General features: G+C 40.6%; 1 protein-coding gene across 1 annotated transcript in view; it reads right to left on the bottom strand.

Moving 5' to 3' along the window:
* Nucleotides 1–14040, bottom strand: part of STAT1 (signal transducer and activator of transcription 1) — a 145730-nt gene that overhangs the window by 42595 nt on the left and 89095 nt on the right. The window contains exon 13 of the mRNA XM_053698593.1: nucleotides 11753–11846. Coding sequence (XP_053554568.1) covers nucleotides 11753–11846 — 94 coding nt within the window. The remainder of the gene's footprint in view (nucleotides 1–11752; nucleotides 11847–14040) is intronic.

The raw sequence follows: 14040 nt of genomic DNA, 5'->3' as shown, positions 1-14040 counted from the left end.
AGCAGCATCAACTTCCTCCGCTCCAAAACAGGAAGGGACTGCTAATCGTTACAGACAGGGTTGGAAAGGCAACCAGTCCTGGAACAAGGGCAAGCAGGCCAGAAAACCTGCTTCTGCCCCTAAGACAGCATGAAGAAAGGGCCCCCTATCCGGAAACGGATCTAGTGGGGGGCAGACTTTCTCTCTTCGCCCAGGCTTGGGCAAGAGATGTCCAGGATCCCTGGGCGTTGGATATCATATCTCAGGGATACCTTCTGGACTTCAAAACTTCTCCTCCACAAGGGAGATTTCATCTGTCAAGGTTATCAACAAACCTATTAAAGAAAGAGGCATTTCTACGATGTGTACAAGACCTCTTAGTAATGGGAGTGATCCACCCGGTTCCGCGGACGGAACAAGGGCAAGGTTTTTACTCAAATCTGTTTGTGGTTCCCAAAAAAGAGGGAACCTTCAGGCCAATCTTGGACCTGAAGATCTTAAACAAATTCCTAAGGGTTCCATCGCTCAAAATGGAAACTATTCGAACCATCCTACCCATGATCCAAGAGGGTCAGTATATGACCACAGTGGACTTAAAGGATGCCTACCTTCACATACCGATTCACAAAGATCATTATCGGTACCTAAGGTTTGCCTTTCTAGACAGGCATTACCAGTTTGTAGCTCTTCCCTTCGGGTTGGCTACGGCCCAGAGAATTTTTACAAAGGTTCTGGGCTCCCTTCTGGTGGTACTAAGACCGCGAGGCATAGCGGTGGCTCCGTACCTAGACGACATTCTGATACAAGCGTCAAGTTTTCAAAATGCAAAGTCTCATACAGAGATAGTTCTAGCGTTTCTGAGGTCGCATGGGTGGAAAGTGAACATGGAAAAGAGTTCTCTGTTACCACTCACAAGGGTTCCCTTTCTAGGGACTCTTATAGAATCTGTAGAGATGAAGATTTACCTGACGGAGTCCAGGTTATCAAAAATCCTAAATGCTTGCCGTGTCCTTCATTCCATTCCAAGCCCATCAGTAGCTCAGTGCATGGAAGTAATCGGCTTAATGGTCGCGGCAATGGACATAGTGCCATTTGCGCGCCTGCATCTCAGACCGCTGCAACTATGCATGCTAAGTCAGTGGAATGGGGATTACTCGGATCTGTCCCCTTTACTAAATCTGGACCAGGAGGCCAGAGATTCTCTTCTCTGGTGGTTGTCGCGGGTTCATCTGTCCAAAGGAATGACTTTTCGCAGACCAGATTGGACGATTGTAACAACAGATGCCAGCCTACTAGGCTGGGGTGCAGTCTGGAACTCCCTGAAGGCTCAGGGATCGTGGACTCAGGAGGAGAAACTCCTCCCAATAAACATTCTGGAATTAAGAGCAATATTCAATGCTCTTCTAGCTTGGCCTCAGTTAGCAACACTGAGGTTCATCAGATTTCAGTCGGACAACATCACGACTGTGGCTTACATCAATCATCAAGGGGGAACCAGGAGTTCCCTAGCGATGTTGGAAGTCTCGAAGATAATTCGCTGGGCAGAGTCTCACTCTTGTCACCTGTCAGCGAGCTACATCCCAGGCGTGGAGAACTGGGAGGCGGACTTTCTAAGTCGCCAGACCTTTCATCCGGGGGAGTGGGAACTTCACCAGGAGGTGTTTGCTCAACTGATTCTTCGTTGGGGCGAACCGGAGCTGGATCTCATGGCATCTCGCCAGAACGCCAAGCTTCCTTGTTACGGATCCAGGTCCAGGGACCCGGGAGCGGTGCTGGTAGATGCACTAGCAGCCCCTTGGGTTTTCAACATGGCTTATGTGTTTCCACCATTTCCGTTGCTACCTCGACTGATTGCCAGGATCAAACAGGAGAGAGCATCGGTGATTCTGATAGCGCCTGCTTGGCCACGCAGGACCTGGTATGCAGACCTAGTGGACATGTCGTCCTGTCCACCATGGTCTCTGCCTCTGAGGCAGGACCTTCTAATTCAGGGTCCTTTCAACCATCCAAGCCTAATTTCTCTGAGGCTGACTGCATGGAGATTGAACGCTTTAATATTTATTTTACAGGCAACTTTGTATTTATTTTAACCAGGTACAATAGCTATTAAATAGTTAATAACTATTTAATAGCTACCTAGCTAAAATAATTACAAAATTACATGTAAAATAAATCCTAACCTAAGTTACAATTAAACCTAACACTACACTATCAATAAATTAATTAATTAAATAAAATACCTACAATTATCTACAATTAAACCTAACATTACACTATCAATAAATTAATTACATAAAATGCCTACAAATAAATACAATTAAATAAACTAACTAAAGTACAAAAAATAAAAAAAAGAACTAAGTTACAAAAAATAAAAAAATAATTTACAAACATTCGAAAAAGATTACAACAATTTTAAGCTAATTACACCTACTCTATGCCCCCAAATAAAATAACAAAGCTCCCCAAAATAAAAAAAATGCCCTACCCTATTCTAAAATAAAAATAGAAAAGCTCTTTTACCTTACCAGCCCTTAAAAGGGCCTTTTGCGGGGCATGCACCAAAGAATTCTGCTCTTTTGCCTGTAAAAAAGACATACAATACCCCCCCAACATTACAACCCACCACCCACATACCCCTAATCTAACCCAAACCCCCTTAAATAAACCTAACACTAAGCCCCTGAAGATCTCCCTACCTTATCTTCACCACGCCGGGTATCACCGATCCGTCCAGAGGAGCCTCCGAAGTCTTCATCCAAGCTCAAGCAGGGGCTGAAGAAGTCCATCATCGGGCTGAAGAGGTCCATCATCGGGCTGAAGAGGTCCATCATCGGGCTGAAGAGGTCCATCATCCGGCTGAAGAGATCCATCATCCGGCTGAAGAGATCCATCATCCGGCTGAAGAGATCCATCATCCGGCTGAAGTCTTCTATCAAGCGGCATCTTCAATCTTCTTTCTTCCGGACCCATCTTCATCCCCCCGACGCGGAACATCGTTCTTCACCGACGACTTCCCGACGAATGACGGTTCCTTTAAATGACGTCATCCAAGATGGCGTCCCTCGAATTCCGATTGGCTGATAGGATTCTATCAGCCAATCGGAATTAAGGTAGGAAAATTCTGATTGGCTGATGGAATCAGCCAATCAGATTGAGCTCGCATTCTATTGGCTGTTCCGATCAGCCATTAGGATTGAACTTGAATCTGATTGGCTAATCAGCCAATCAGAATTTTCCTACCTTAATTCCGATTGGCTGATGATGGATCTCTTCTTGTAACTTAGTTCTTTTTTTATTTTTTGTACTTTAGTTAGTTTATTTAATTGTATTTATTTGTAGGTATTTGTATGTAATTAATTTATTGATAGTGTAGTGTTAGGTTTAATTGTAAATAATTGTAGGTATTTTATTTAATTAATTTATTGATAGTGTAGTGTTAGGTTTAATTGTAACTTAGGTTAGGATTTTTTTTACAGGTAATTTTGTAATTATTTTAACTAGGTAGCTATTAAATAGTTATTAACTATTTAATAGCTATTGTACCTGTTTAAAATAAATACAAAGTTGCCTGTAAAATAAATATTAATCCTAAAATAGCTACAATATAATTATAATTTATTTACAGGTAAGTATTTAGCTTTAAATAGGAATAATTTATTTAATAAGAGTTAATTTATTTTGTTAGATTAAAATTATATTTAAGTTAGGGGGGTGTTAGTGTTAGGGTTAGACTTAGCTTTAGGGGTTAATAAATTTAATAGAGTAGTGGTGAGGTCCGGTCGGCAGATTAGGGGTTAATACTTGAAGTTAGGTGTCTGTGATGTTAGGGAGGGCAGATTAGGGGTTAATAAAATGTATTATAGGGTTATTGAGGCGGGAGTGAGGCGGATTAGGGGTTAATAACTTTATTATAGTAGCGGTGAGGTCCGGTCGGCAGATTAGGGGTTAATAAGTGGAGGTAGGTGGCGGCGACGTTGGGGGCGGCAGATTAGGGGTTAATAAATATAATATAAGGGTCGGCGGTGTTAGGGGCAGCAGATTAGTGGTACATAGGGATAACGTAGGTGGCGACGTTGTACGGAGCGGCAGATTAGGGGTTAAAAATAATATGCAGGGGTCAGCGATAGCGGGGGCGGCAGATTAGGGGTTAATAAGTGTAAGGTTAGGGGTGTTTAGACTCGGGGTACATGTTAGGGTGTTAGGTGCAGACTTAGGAAGTGTTTCACCATAGGAAACAATGGGGCTGCGTTAGGAGCTGAACGCTGCTTTTTTGCAGGTGTTAGGTTGAAGCTGGCCGCGTCCGTAAGCACCGCTGGTATTTAGAGTTGCAGTGGCGGTAAATTATGCTCTACGCTCCCTTTTTGGAGCCTAACGCAGCCATTCTGTGAACTCTAAATACCAGCAGTATTTAAAAGGTGCGGGGAAAAAAAAGCACGCGTAGCTAACGCACCCCTTTGGCCGCAGAACTCTAAATCTAGCCGCAAGATAATAAAACAGATTAGATAATAGAAGTAAATTAGAAAGTTGTTAAAATTGTATTATCTATCTGAATCATGAAAGAATTTTTTTGGGTTTCATGTCCCTTTAATTTAAAAAAAAAAAAAACACAAACATAATAATTATTGAGCAAAGTAAGTTCTACAACTATGAATAGATGCAGCCCTATAAACATCTTTATTAAATATTCACAAAGAAAATTAAATGTGTTAGTTGCAAAAATGAGGATTAGTATGTTTGTTGCCAATGTGAGAGGTAGGAAATATTATAGAAGGTTAAAGGAATATTAAACCCCAATTTTTTGTTTCATGACTCAGATAGAGCAGGCAATTTTAAGCAACTTTCTAATTTACTCCTACTGTCAATTTTTCTTCGTTCTCTTGCTATCTTTATTTGAAAAGTCAGGAATGAAAGCTTTGGAGCCGGCCAATTTTTTGTTCAGTACCTTGGATAGGGCTTGCCGATTGGTGCCTGCATTTAGCCATCCAGTCAGCAAGTGCAACCCAGGTTCTCAACATAAAATGGGCCGGCTCCAAAGCTTTTATTAATGATTTTTCAAATAAAGATAGCAAGAGAACGAAGAAAAATTGATCATAGGAGTAAATTAGAACGCTGCTTAAAATTACAGGCTCTATGCGAATCAAGAAAGAAAAAAACATAATTTATGCTTACCTGATAAATGTATTTATTTCCGGATATGGTGAGTCCACGGAATCATCAATTACAAGTGGGAATATCACTCCTGGCCAGCAGGAGGAGGCAAAGAGCACTACAGCAAAGCTGCTATATATGTCACTTCCCTTACCCATAATCCCCAGTCATTCGCCGAAGGAAAAATGGAAAAAGAAGATAACACAAAAGTGTAGAGGTGCCTGAGGTTTTTAGAAAAATAACTGTCTTAAATAAAGGGTGGGCCGTGGACTCACCATATCCGGAAAGAAATAAATGTATCAGGTAAGCATAAATTATGTTTTCTTTCCTAAGATATGGTAAATCCACGGAATCATCAATTACTAGTGGGATTCAATACGCAAGCTAGAGGACACAGATGATAAGGGAGGGACAAGACAGGTAGACATAAACAGAAAGCACCACAGAGGCAAAATTATTAAATTTATAAAACTTTGAAAAAGTATGCAAAGAGGACCAAGTTGCAGCCTTGCAAATCTGTTCTACAGAAGCTTCATTTTTAAATGCCCAGGAAGAAGAAACAGCCCTCATGGAATGAGCAGTGATTCTCTCAGGAGGTTGCTGTCCAGCAGTCTCATAGGCCAAATGAATTAAACTCCTTAGCCAAAGAGAAAGAGAAGTAGCCGTAGCTTTCTGACCCTTGCGCTTCACAGAAAAACAAACAAAGCAGAAGACTGATGAAAGTCCTTAGTCGCCTTAAGATAAAACTTCAAAGCACGCACAACATTTAGGTTGTGCAACAAGCGCTCCTTAGGAGAAGGATTAGGACACAAAGAAGGAACCACGATCTCCTGATTAATATTTTTGTTAGAAACAACCTTAGGTAGTAAACCTAATTTACTACGTAGAACCACCTTATTAGAATAAAAAAAAAAAAGGAAAATCAAACTGCAGAGCTGAGATTTTCGAAACTCTCCGAGCAGAAGAAATATCCACAAGAAACAAAACCTTTCAAGACAACATCTTAATATCTAAGGAATGCATAGGTTCAAAAGGAGCCCGTTGTAAAACTCTAAGAACAAGGTTAAGACTCCAGGGAGGAGTAAAAGGCTTAAACACAGGCCTGATCCTAACCAAGGCCTGACAAAAAGAATGCATGTCTGGTGCATCCGCCAAATGCTTATGCAATAAAATAGACAACGCAGAAATCTGAACTTTGAAGTACTTGCTGACAAACCCTTCTCCAGACCCTCCTGGAGAAAAGACAAAATCCTGACTCTACTCCAAGAATAGTCTCTGTTTTCACACCAATACAGATATTTACACCATATGTTATAGTAAATCTTTCTTGTCACAGGCTTACGAGCCTGAATCATGGTCTCAATGACAGACTCTGAAAACCCACGCTTAGATAAAATCAAGCGTTCAATCTCCAAGCAGTCAGCTTCAGAGAAACGAGATTTGGATGAAGAAAAGGACCCTGAAGTAGAAGGTCCTTTCTCAGAGGAAGGTAGAGAAGACATTTCCACTAGATCTGCATACTAGATCCTGCGAGGCCACACCGGCGCTATGAGTATCACTGACGCCCTCTCCTGCTTGATCCGAGCAATAACTCTTGGCAGGAGAGAGACCAGCGGAAATTTGTAAGCTAGACAAATTCCAAGGGACCGCCAGAGCATCTATCAAGAAAACCTGTGGATTCCTTGACCTCGAGACATACTTCAGAAGCTTGGCATTCTGCAGAGAAGCCATGAGATCCAGTTCTGGCTGCCCCTTATTGAGGATTAAACTGGAAAATACTTACAGATGGAGTTCCCATTCCCCCGGGTGAAAGGTCTGTCGGCTCAGAAAATCCACCTCCCAACTGTCCACTCCTGGGATGTGGATCGCAGAAAGACAACAGTTGTGAGACTCCGTCCACTGGATTATCCGGCCATCTCTGTCATGGCCAAGGAACTCTGAGTTCCCCCCTGGTGGTTGATGTACGCCACTGATGTTCTGTTGTCCGACTGAAACCTGATAAACCGGACAAAGGCTAACTGAGGCCAGGCCAGTAGAGCATAGAAAATCGCTCTCAGTTCTAGAATGTTTATAAGGAGAACTGACTCCTCCCAAGTCCAAAGACCCTAAATCTTCAATGACCCCCAAATTGTTCCCCGACCTAGAAGGCTGGCATCCGTGGTCATGATCACCCAGGAAGATCTGCGAAAGCAAGTTCCCTGAGAGAGGTTTTCCTGAGATAACAACCACAGAAGAGAGTCCCTTGTCTGATCCAGAACTATTTGAGGAAACAGATCCGCATAGTCCCCGTTCCATTGCCTTAACATGCATAACTGCAGAGGTCTGAGATGGAACCGAGCAAACGGAATGATGTCCATGGAAGCTACCATCAGACCAATTACCTCCATACATAGAGCCACAGACGACCAAGGAGAGGACTGAAGGACAAGACAAGAGCCGAATATTTTTGTTTTTCTGACCTCTGTCAGAAATATCTTCATTAGTAGGGAGTCTATTATGGTCCCTAAAAACACTACTCTTGTGGTTGGAATCAGAGAACTCTTTCCCAGATTCACCTTCCAACCGTGGGAGCCCTTTGAGAAAATTCTGGGAGCTGTGGCAAGGCCGAATGAAAAAGCCACAAACTGAAAATGATTATCTAAGAAAGCAAACCTTAGAAACTTGTGATGATCCTGGTGAAATGGGAACATGAAGGTACACATCCTTTAAGTCTATAGTTGTCATAAACTGACCCTCTTGAACCAAAGGAAGAATGGAACGTATAGTCTCCATCTTGAAGGAAGATACTCTGAGGAACTTGTTTAAACACTTTGGGTCTAAAATAGGTCTGAAAGTCCCCTCTTTCTTGGGAACCATAAACAGATTTTCATAAAATCCCAGACCCTGTTCCTGTGGAGGAACTGGAACTTTAACTCCCAGGGCAAAAGGATCCTTGATACAATTTAAGAAAGCCTCTCTTTTTATCTGGTCTACAGATAATCTTGAAGGAAGAAACGTCTTGAATTCTATCTTGTACCCCTGAGATACAATTTCCATGGCCCACAGGTCTGGGAAATCTCGTATCCAAGCCTGAGAAAATTGAGAAAGCCTGCCCTCTACTAGATCCATTCCTGGATTGGGGGCAGACCATTCATGCTGACTTGGAGTCAGCCGTAGGTTTCTTAGACTGTTTCCCCTAGTTCCAAGACTGACCAGACTTCCAGGAAGACTTGGATAGTTCCTGCTTGGAAGAGGAAGTTGAGGGTTTACCTCTAATGTTACGAAAGGAACGAAAATTACTCTGATGCCTTTTCTGCTTATTCTTCTTATCCTGAGGAAGAAAAGATCCCTTTCCTCCTGTGATATCTGAAATAATTTAATCAAACCAGGCCCAAACAAGGTCTTACTCTTGTAGGGAATAGCTAATAACTTAGATTTAGAAGAAACATCCGCAGACCAGGATTTTAACCAAAAGGCTCTGTGAGCTAGAACCGCAAAACCAGACATTTTTGCTCCCAGTTTAATGACCTGTAAGGAAGCATCCGTAATAAAGGAATTGGCTAACTTAAGAGCCTTAATCCTGTCCTGGATCTCCTCAAGAGGAGTATCTGTCTGAATAGAATCAGACAAGGCATCAAACCAGTAAGCTGCAGCACTTGTAACAGTAGCAATACCCACCGCAGGCTGCCATTGAAGACCTTGGTGAACATACATTTTCTTTAATAATGACTCCAATTTCTTATCCATTGGATCCTTAAAGGAACAACTATCCTCTATGGGAATAGTGGTCCACGTAGACAAAGTGGAAATAGCTCCTTCCACCTTAGGAACCATTTGTTATGACTCTTTAATAGTCAGCTATAGGAAACATTTTCTTAAAAATAGGAGATAGAGAAAAAGGAATACCAGGTCTCTCCCACTCCCGTGCAATAAATCTCAGAAGCACGGTCTTGAACAGGAAATACCTCTACCGCAGAGGGAACATCAAAATACTTGTTCAGCTTACTAGACTTCTTAGAGTTAACAATGAGAGTAGTATCAGAGTCATCCAAGGTAGCCAAAACCTCCTTAAGTAACAAGCGGAGGTGTTCCAGCTTAAATCTGAAGGACACAACTTCAGCATCAGCAGAAGGAATTACACTGCCTGAATCCGATATTTCACCCTCAGATGCACACGAAGAGTCTTCATCCTCAGACTTCTGAGAGGAAAAATTTGATTAACCACTTCAGGATCAGAAACCTTAGTTACTGTTTCTTTAAATTTCCTTTTGCGTTTTCCCTGCAGCATGGGAAAAGCAGAGGACCGCAGAGGATACCTGGGCAGCAATATCTTGAAAAGTAACCCCAGATGGAGCATGAGAGGAAACGCAGGGCACTGCATTTGCAGATGAATAGGATTGGGATGCTTGAGGAGACAGCTGCGGCACACCTGAAACAGGAGGCTCATGAACAGCATCCGCCTTAGCTAATGATGGCTCAGAGTCAAAAAGTCTAAAGTTCTTTCAATACATGAAGAACAAAAAGGTACTGGGGGTTTCACCTGGGCATCAAAACATAAGCTACAGGTAGCATCCTGCACAGCCTCTTGATCCATAATACAAAAAAAAAAAAAAGAAGCAAATAAAAAAAAAAAATCATTTTTTTTTATCTTTTAACAAAGGATACTATACAGAACAAAAAAACGTTCATAAATAAATGTTCCTTTTAAATTTACCAAATCAAGGAAAACATACCCCAGACAACACTACCCCTCAGCAGAATTACTGAGGTGCCCTACCTGTCTTGCAACCCGCAGCAAACTGAGGAAAAAAACAATCCTGTTTACAATCCGGATTCCAGAGAAGCAAAAACAGCAAGAGGCCTTCTAAACAGCAGAGCCATCTGAATACCTTACTCTTACAGGAAGTGAAGAAAAGCGCCCAAAAAAAGCACTGACATCAAAGAATCAGAACCTCCCTAAAAGGGCCGGTCCTACAGCTGACAAAAAAGCAATTTTTTTTTTAAACAACTTTCTTGAAAACAGGCTTAAAAACAAACAATAAAACCCCCAATAAAAGTACATAATCCGTTACTAAGAACGGATCCTCACTGAGCCATGAATAAAATAAATAACTCCTCACACTAACAGTGCCTGCAAAAACTGCCATAAAAACCTGCATCCTGACAGGAAAAATAAAAAATGTCCCCCTGCAGCGTTTCAGCTAAATAAGTGCCAATTTTTTCCCTGCTTACATAGAAAAATAAAACTGGCACTTACCTTAACATTTATCTGCCCGGCAGTAGGACAGCTCACCTAGTTTGAGAGAATGCCATCCCTCACATGGACCTGTGGAAATACAGAAAGACTGAGTAAACTTACTCAGGCTATCTAAATAGGGCAGCAAAATGTTTTGGGAAAACGCAGTGAGGTTGTACCCCACAAGTTCCCAATTGCTCAAAATCCACCACTGTCCTACTGAAGAGAATAACATGGGCTAAGGCTAGACCCTTTAGAAAGATCAGAGCAAACCTACTCTGTTTTTAAAATAAAAAAAATCTTGATTGTAGACCAGACACCAAAACTTCACCTCCACCTGCACCACAGGTAAAGAGAATGACTGGGGATTATGGGTAAGGGAAGTGACATATATAGCAGCTTTGCTGTAGTGCTCTTTGCCTCTTCCTGCTGGCCAGGAGTGATCTTCCCACTAGTAATTAATGATTCCGTGGACTCATCATATCTTAGGAAAGAAATTTGGCTTTAGTATCCCTTTAAGTGAGGCTCATAAAATGCATTGGGGGATGAACTGTGGTCCCAATTAAACTCTGCATTCAATAAATATCATGCCCATTTCTCTTAGATTAGTTTCCTGTTTTAAAAACAAACAAACTGATAAACCTTTTTAATTCAGTGACTGGAGTTAAAAAAAAAAAGTGTGTTTTAGGAACTGCTACAGGTGTGGCATTCAGAGTTTATTTCATGGCAAACTTGAAGTGCTCTTCAAAGGGACATGAAACCTCAATTTGTTTTCTTATGATTCAGATAGAGAAGGCAAATTTAAACAACTTTCCAACTTACTTCTATTATCCAATTTGCTTCATTCTCTTGGTATTCTTTGTTGGAAAAGCAGTAATGCACTACTGAGAGCAAGCTTAAGGCATTGGATGTACCAATAACATGAGGCTTATATGTGCAGCCACCAATCAGAAGTTTTGGAGCCTACCTATGTATCTTTTTCAACAAAGAATACCAAGAGAACAAAACAAATTAGATAATATAAGTAAACTGGAAAGTTGCTTAAAATTCCATGCAAAATTGTGTTTCATGTCCCTTTAATGTTCATGACACTGAAGAACTATTGCTTCAATGTTTATAAATCTATAGCTGAGCAGCTCATGTACAAATGGAGGAATTTCAACACAAATAATCCCTTTCCACTTCCCCAGTAATGCAGGAAGAGACAGTGAACACAGTTCTCAGCAATGCTCTGCAGGATTAGATAATGTTAGTATGTGTTAGTCCGCTATAATAACACAGCCTATAGTAACTCACTAAATGATTTTGTGTTCCTTACTGTGCAGTAGTATTTGATGTACTTTCTGGTGCAAGTGTATTCCTTTCAGTTGTGTATACAATCCTATAGATTACAATAAATTCATTTACCAGATGCCTGAATTCTGCAGCTAAACATCCATTTGTGGATTCTTCCATGTTCATTACTTTTGTGTTTGTTCCTAAAATATTAAATTTACGGAATCTGACGAGAAAAAAAAGAAAAACAGTCTCCATTCAGTCTAAAATGCATTAATTATGGATAAAATTAAATACAAAATATAAATCCAATTTGACAATATGTTCCCCTTAAGTATGATCAAATACATATGGCACTGACAGAAAAGAGATAAGAACAGATATCTCCTTTAGGGGATAAGCACAATGTTACAGTTGAAAATTACCAGCTGGAGATGAGCCAGTTTCGATGTTGATTCAATCCATTTATTATTTTATTTTTTTTTTAAATCAGCAGAACTTTTGCCATTATCGATTTGGTGAAAACTGGCCCTATTCTTAACTTGAGAATCCAAAGTCTCCATACGTATAAAGGGACCTGAAACCCCAAATTTATCTTTCTTGATTCTGATAGAGCATACAACAACTTTCCAATCTATTTCTATCAGATTTGAATACTTCTTTTAGCATCCTTTGTTGACGGAACAGGAATGCACTACTAGGAACCAGCAGAACACATCAGGTGAGTCAGTGACAAGAGGCATATATGAGCAGCTAGCTCACAGTAGTACATTGATGCTTTGAGCCTACCTAGGTATGCTTTTAAAAAAAGGGTAACAAAAGAACAAAGAAAAATAGATTATATTAGTAAACTAGAAAGTTGTTTTAAATTGCATGCTCTATCTGAAACATAAAAGAAAAATAAATTGGGTTTCATGTCCCTTAAACGACAATATTACAGGGCTATTTATCACATCAAATTCCACAGCTAAAAGGACTTGGTAATAATTTGAAAAGTGTTTGGGCTTTATCGAGTGCCTGCAAAAGTTTGCAAATTTAACACTAGTTTTGTGCATGGACAGAACACACTGAAATTACTCACCGCCATATTGTACAACATTAGGAAACAATGTCACCAATCAGATACAAACATCCTGCTCAATCAATTAAAGTTTAAAAAAAAAAAAAAACTTTTACACCATTAAAAATGAGCGAGATCAATAACCCTATACTGATAATGGGCCTGGTCTAATGCCTTATAGAGATATACACACAGATCTTTATGGTTTTGGAGCACAACAACTTAATTGCACTAAAGTCTCCTTTTAGCATCACTACACACTATTTTTTTTTATATTTTTTTATTGAGATTCTTTGCGATACAAACAAAAGGTGAGTGTCAATACAAATTACAAAATAAAACAAGTTGTCAAAGAATGGATTTCCAAGTCTATCAAAGAAGAACATAATATAGGGAAATGACAAATTGCATTCTCAAAACAAATAATAATTGTTGCTCAACCAGATTACCCACATTATAATAGGAATGGCCACTCATGGACCATACAGTGACAGTAAGTAAGTTACATAGTAGGTAGGCAATACTATGAAAGGGCAACTTGTGGGCCCTTAATAAAGAATCTCTTTCACCGTGTAATACTATAATCGGGGTAGGATATTTAAATACTTGACTGGAGGGTTAACAATATAGTATGTTGCATGAACTAGAGGGATTTAGTATAAGTGGTAAATTATTACCATTTCTCTCAGAGTTATAAAGAGAAATAGATAAGTAAAAATGGGAAAAAAGCAAAAGGGGGGCAAAAAAGGGGAAGGGGTGTTGTAAACACTATTATGAAATCTGTGCCAACCACTAGAATTAAGGGAAAAAGAAGGGGGGGGGGGGAGGGCGGAAGGGGAGAGGAGGGAAGAAAAAAAAAAAGGGGGGGGGGGGGGAAGAAAGAGAAGAACAGAAGCTGAGGAAAACCCCCCACAGGTGCATGCGGGAAGGAAGCACAAATGTCCATCAATCTAGATCCTATCAATTTTTTCCCACCCTTCCCAGGCCAAGCAGTGAAGCTGAACTTTATTATTAGAGGTAAAAATAGGGCACTCCATAGACTCTAGATAGGACATAATTTTAGAAATATCACTCCAAGTGGGGATCGCAGCTTGTTTCCATCTTCTAGCTATAGACAGCTTGACAGCCATCATTAGATATATACTAATCAGACTGTTGGGAGTAATAGGGGACCCAAGGGACAGATGGAACAGAACCCTTTGCGGGCTGGTCCATAAGGTAGGGTCGAGGTCAGAACATCTTTTAGAAAGCATCTCCCACATAGGGAGTAGCCGTGGGCATTCCCACCATATATGAGCCGGGGAGCCAACAAGTCCGCACCCTCTCCAGCAAAGAGGGGAATTTGTAGGGGAAATCTTGA

The sequence above is a fragment of the Bombina bombina genome, chromosome 1 (genome assembly GCF_027579735.1).
Source record: "Bombina bombina isolate aBomBom1 chromosome 1, aBomBom1.pri, whole genome shotgun sequence".
NCBI lineage: Eukaryota > Metazoa > Chordata > Amphibia > Anura > Bombinatoridae > Bombina > Bombina bombina.
The sequence above is the reverse complement of the archived record's forward strand: the minus strand, read 5'-3'. Positions and strand labels throughout refer to the sequence as shown.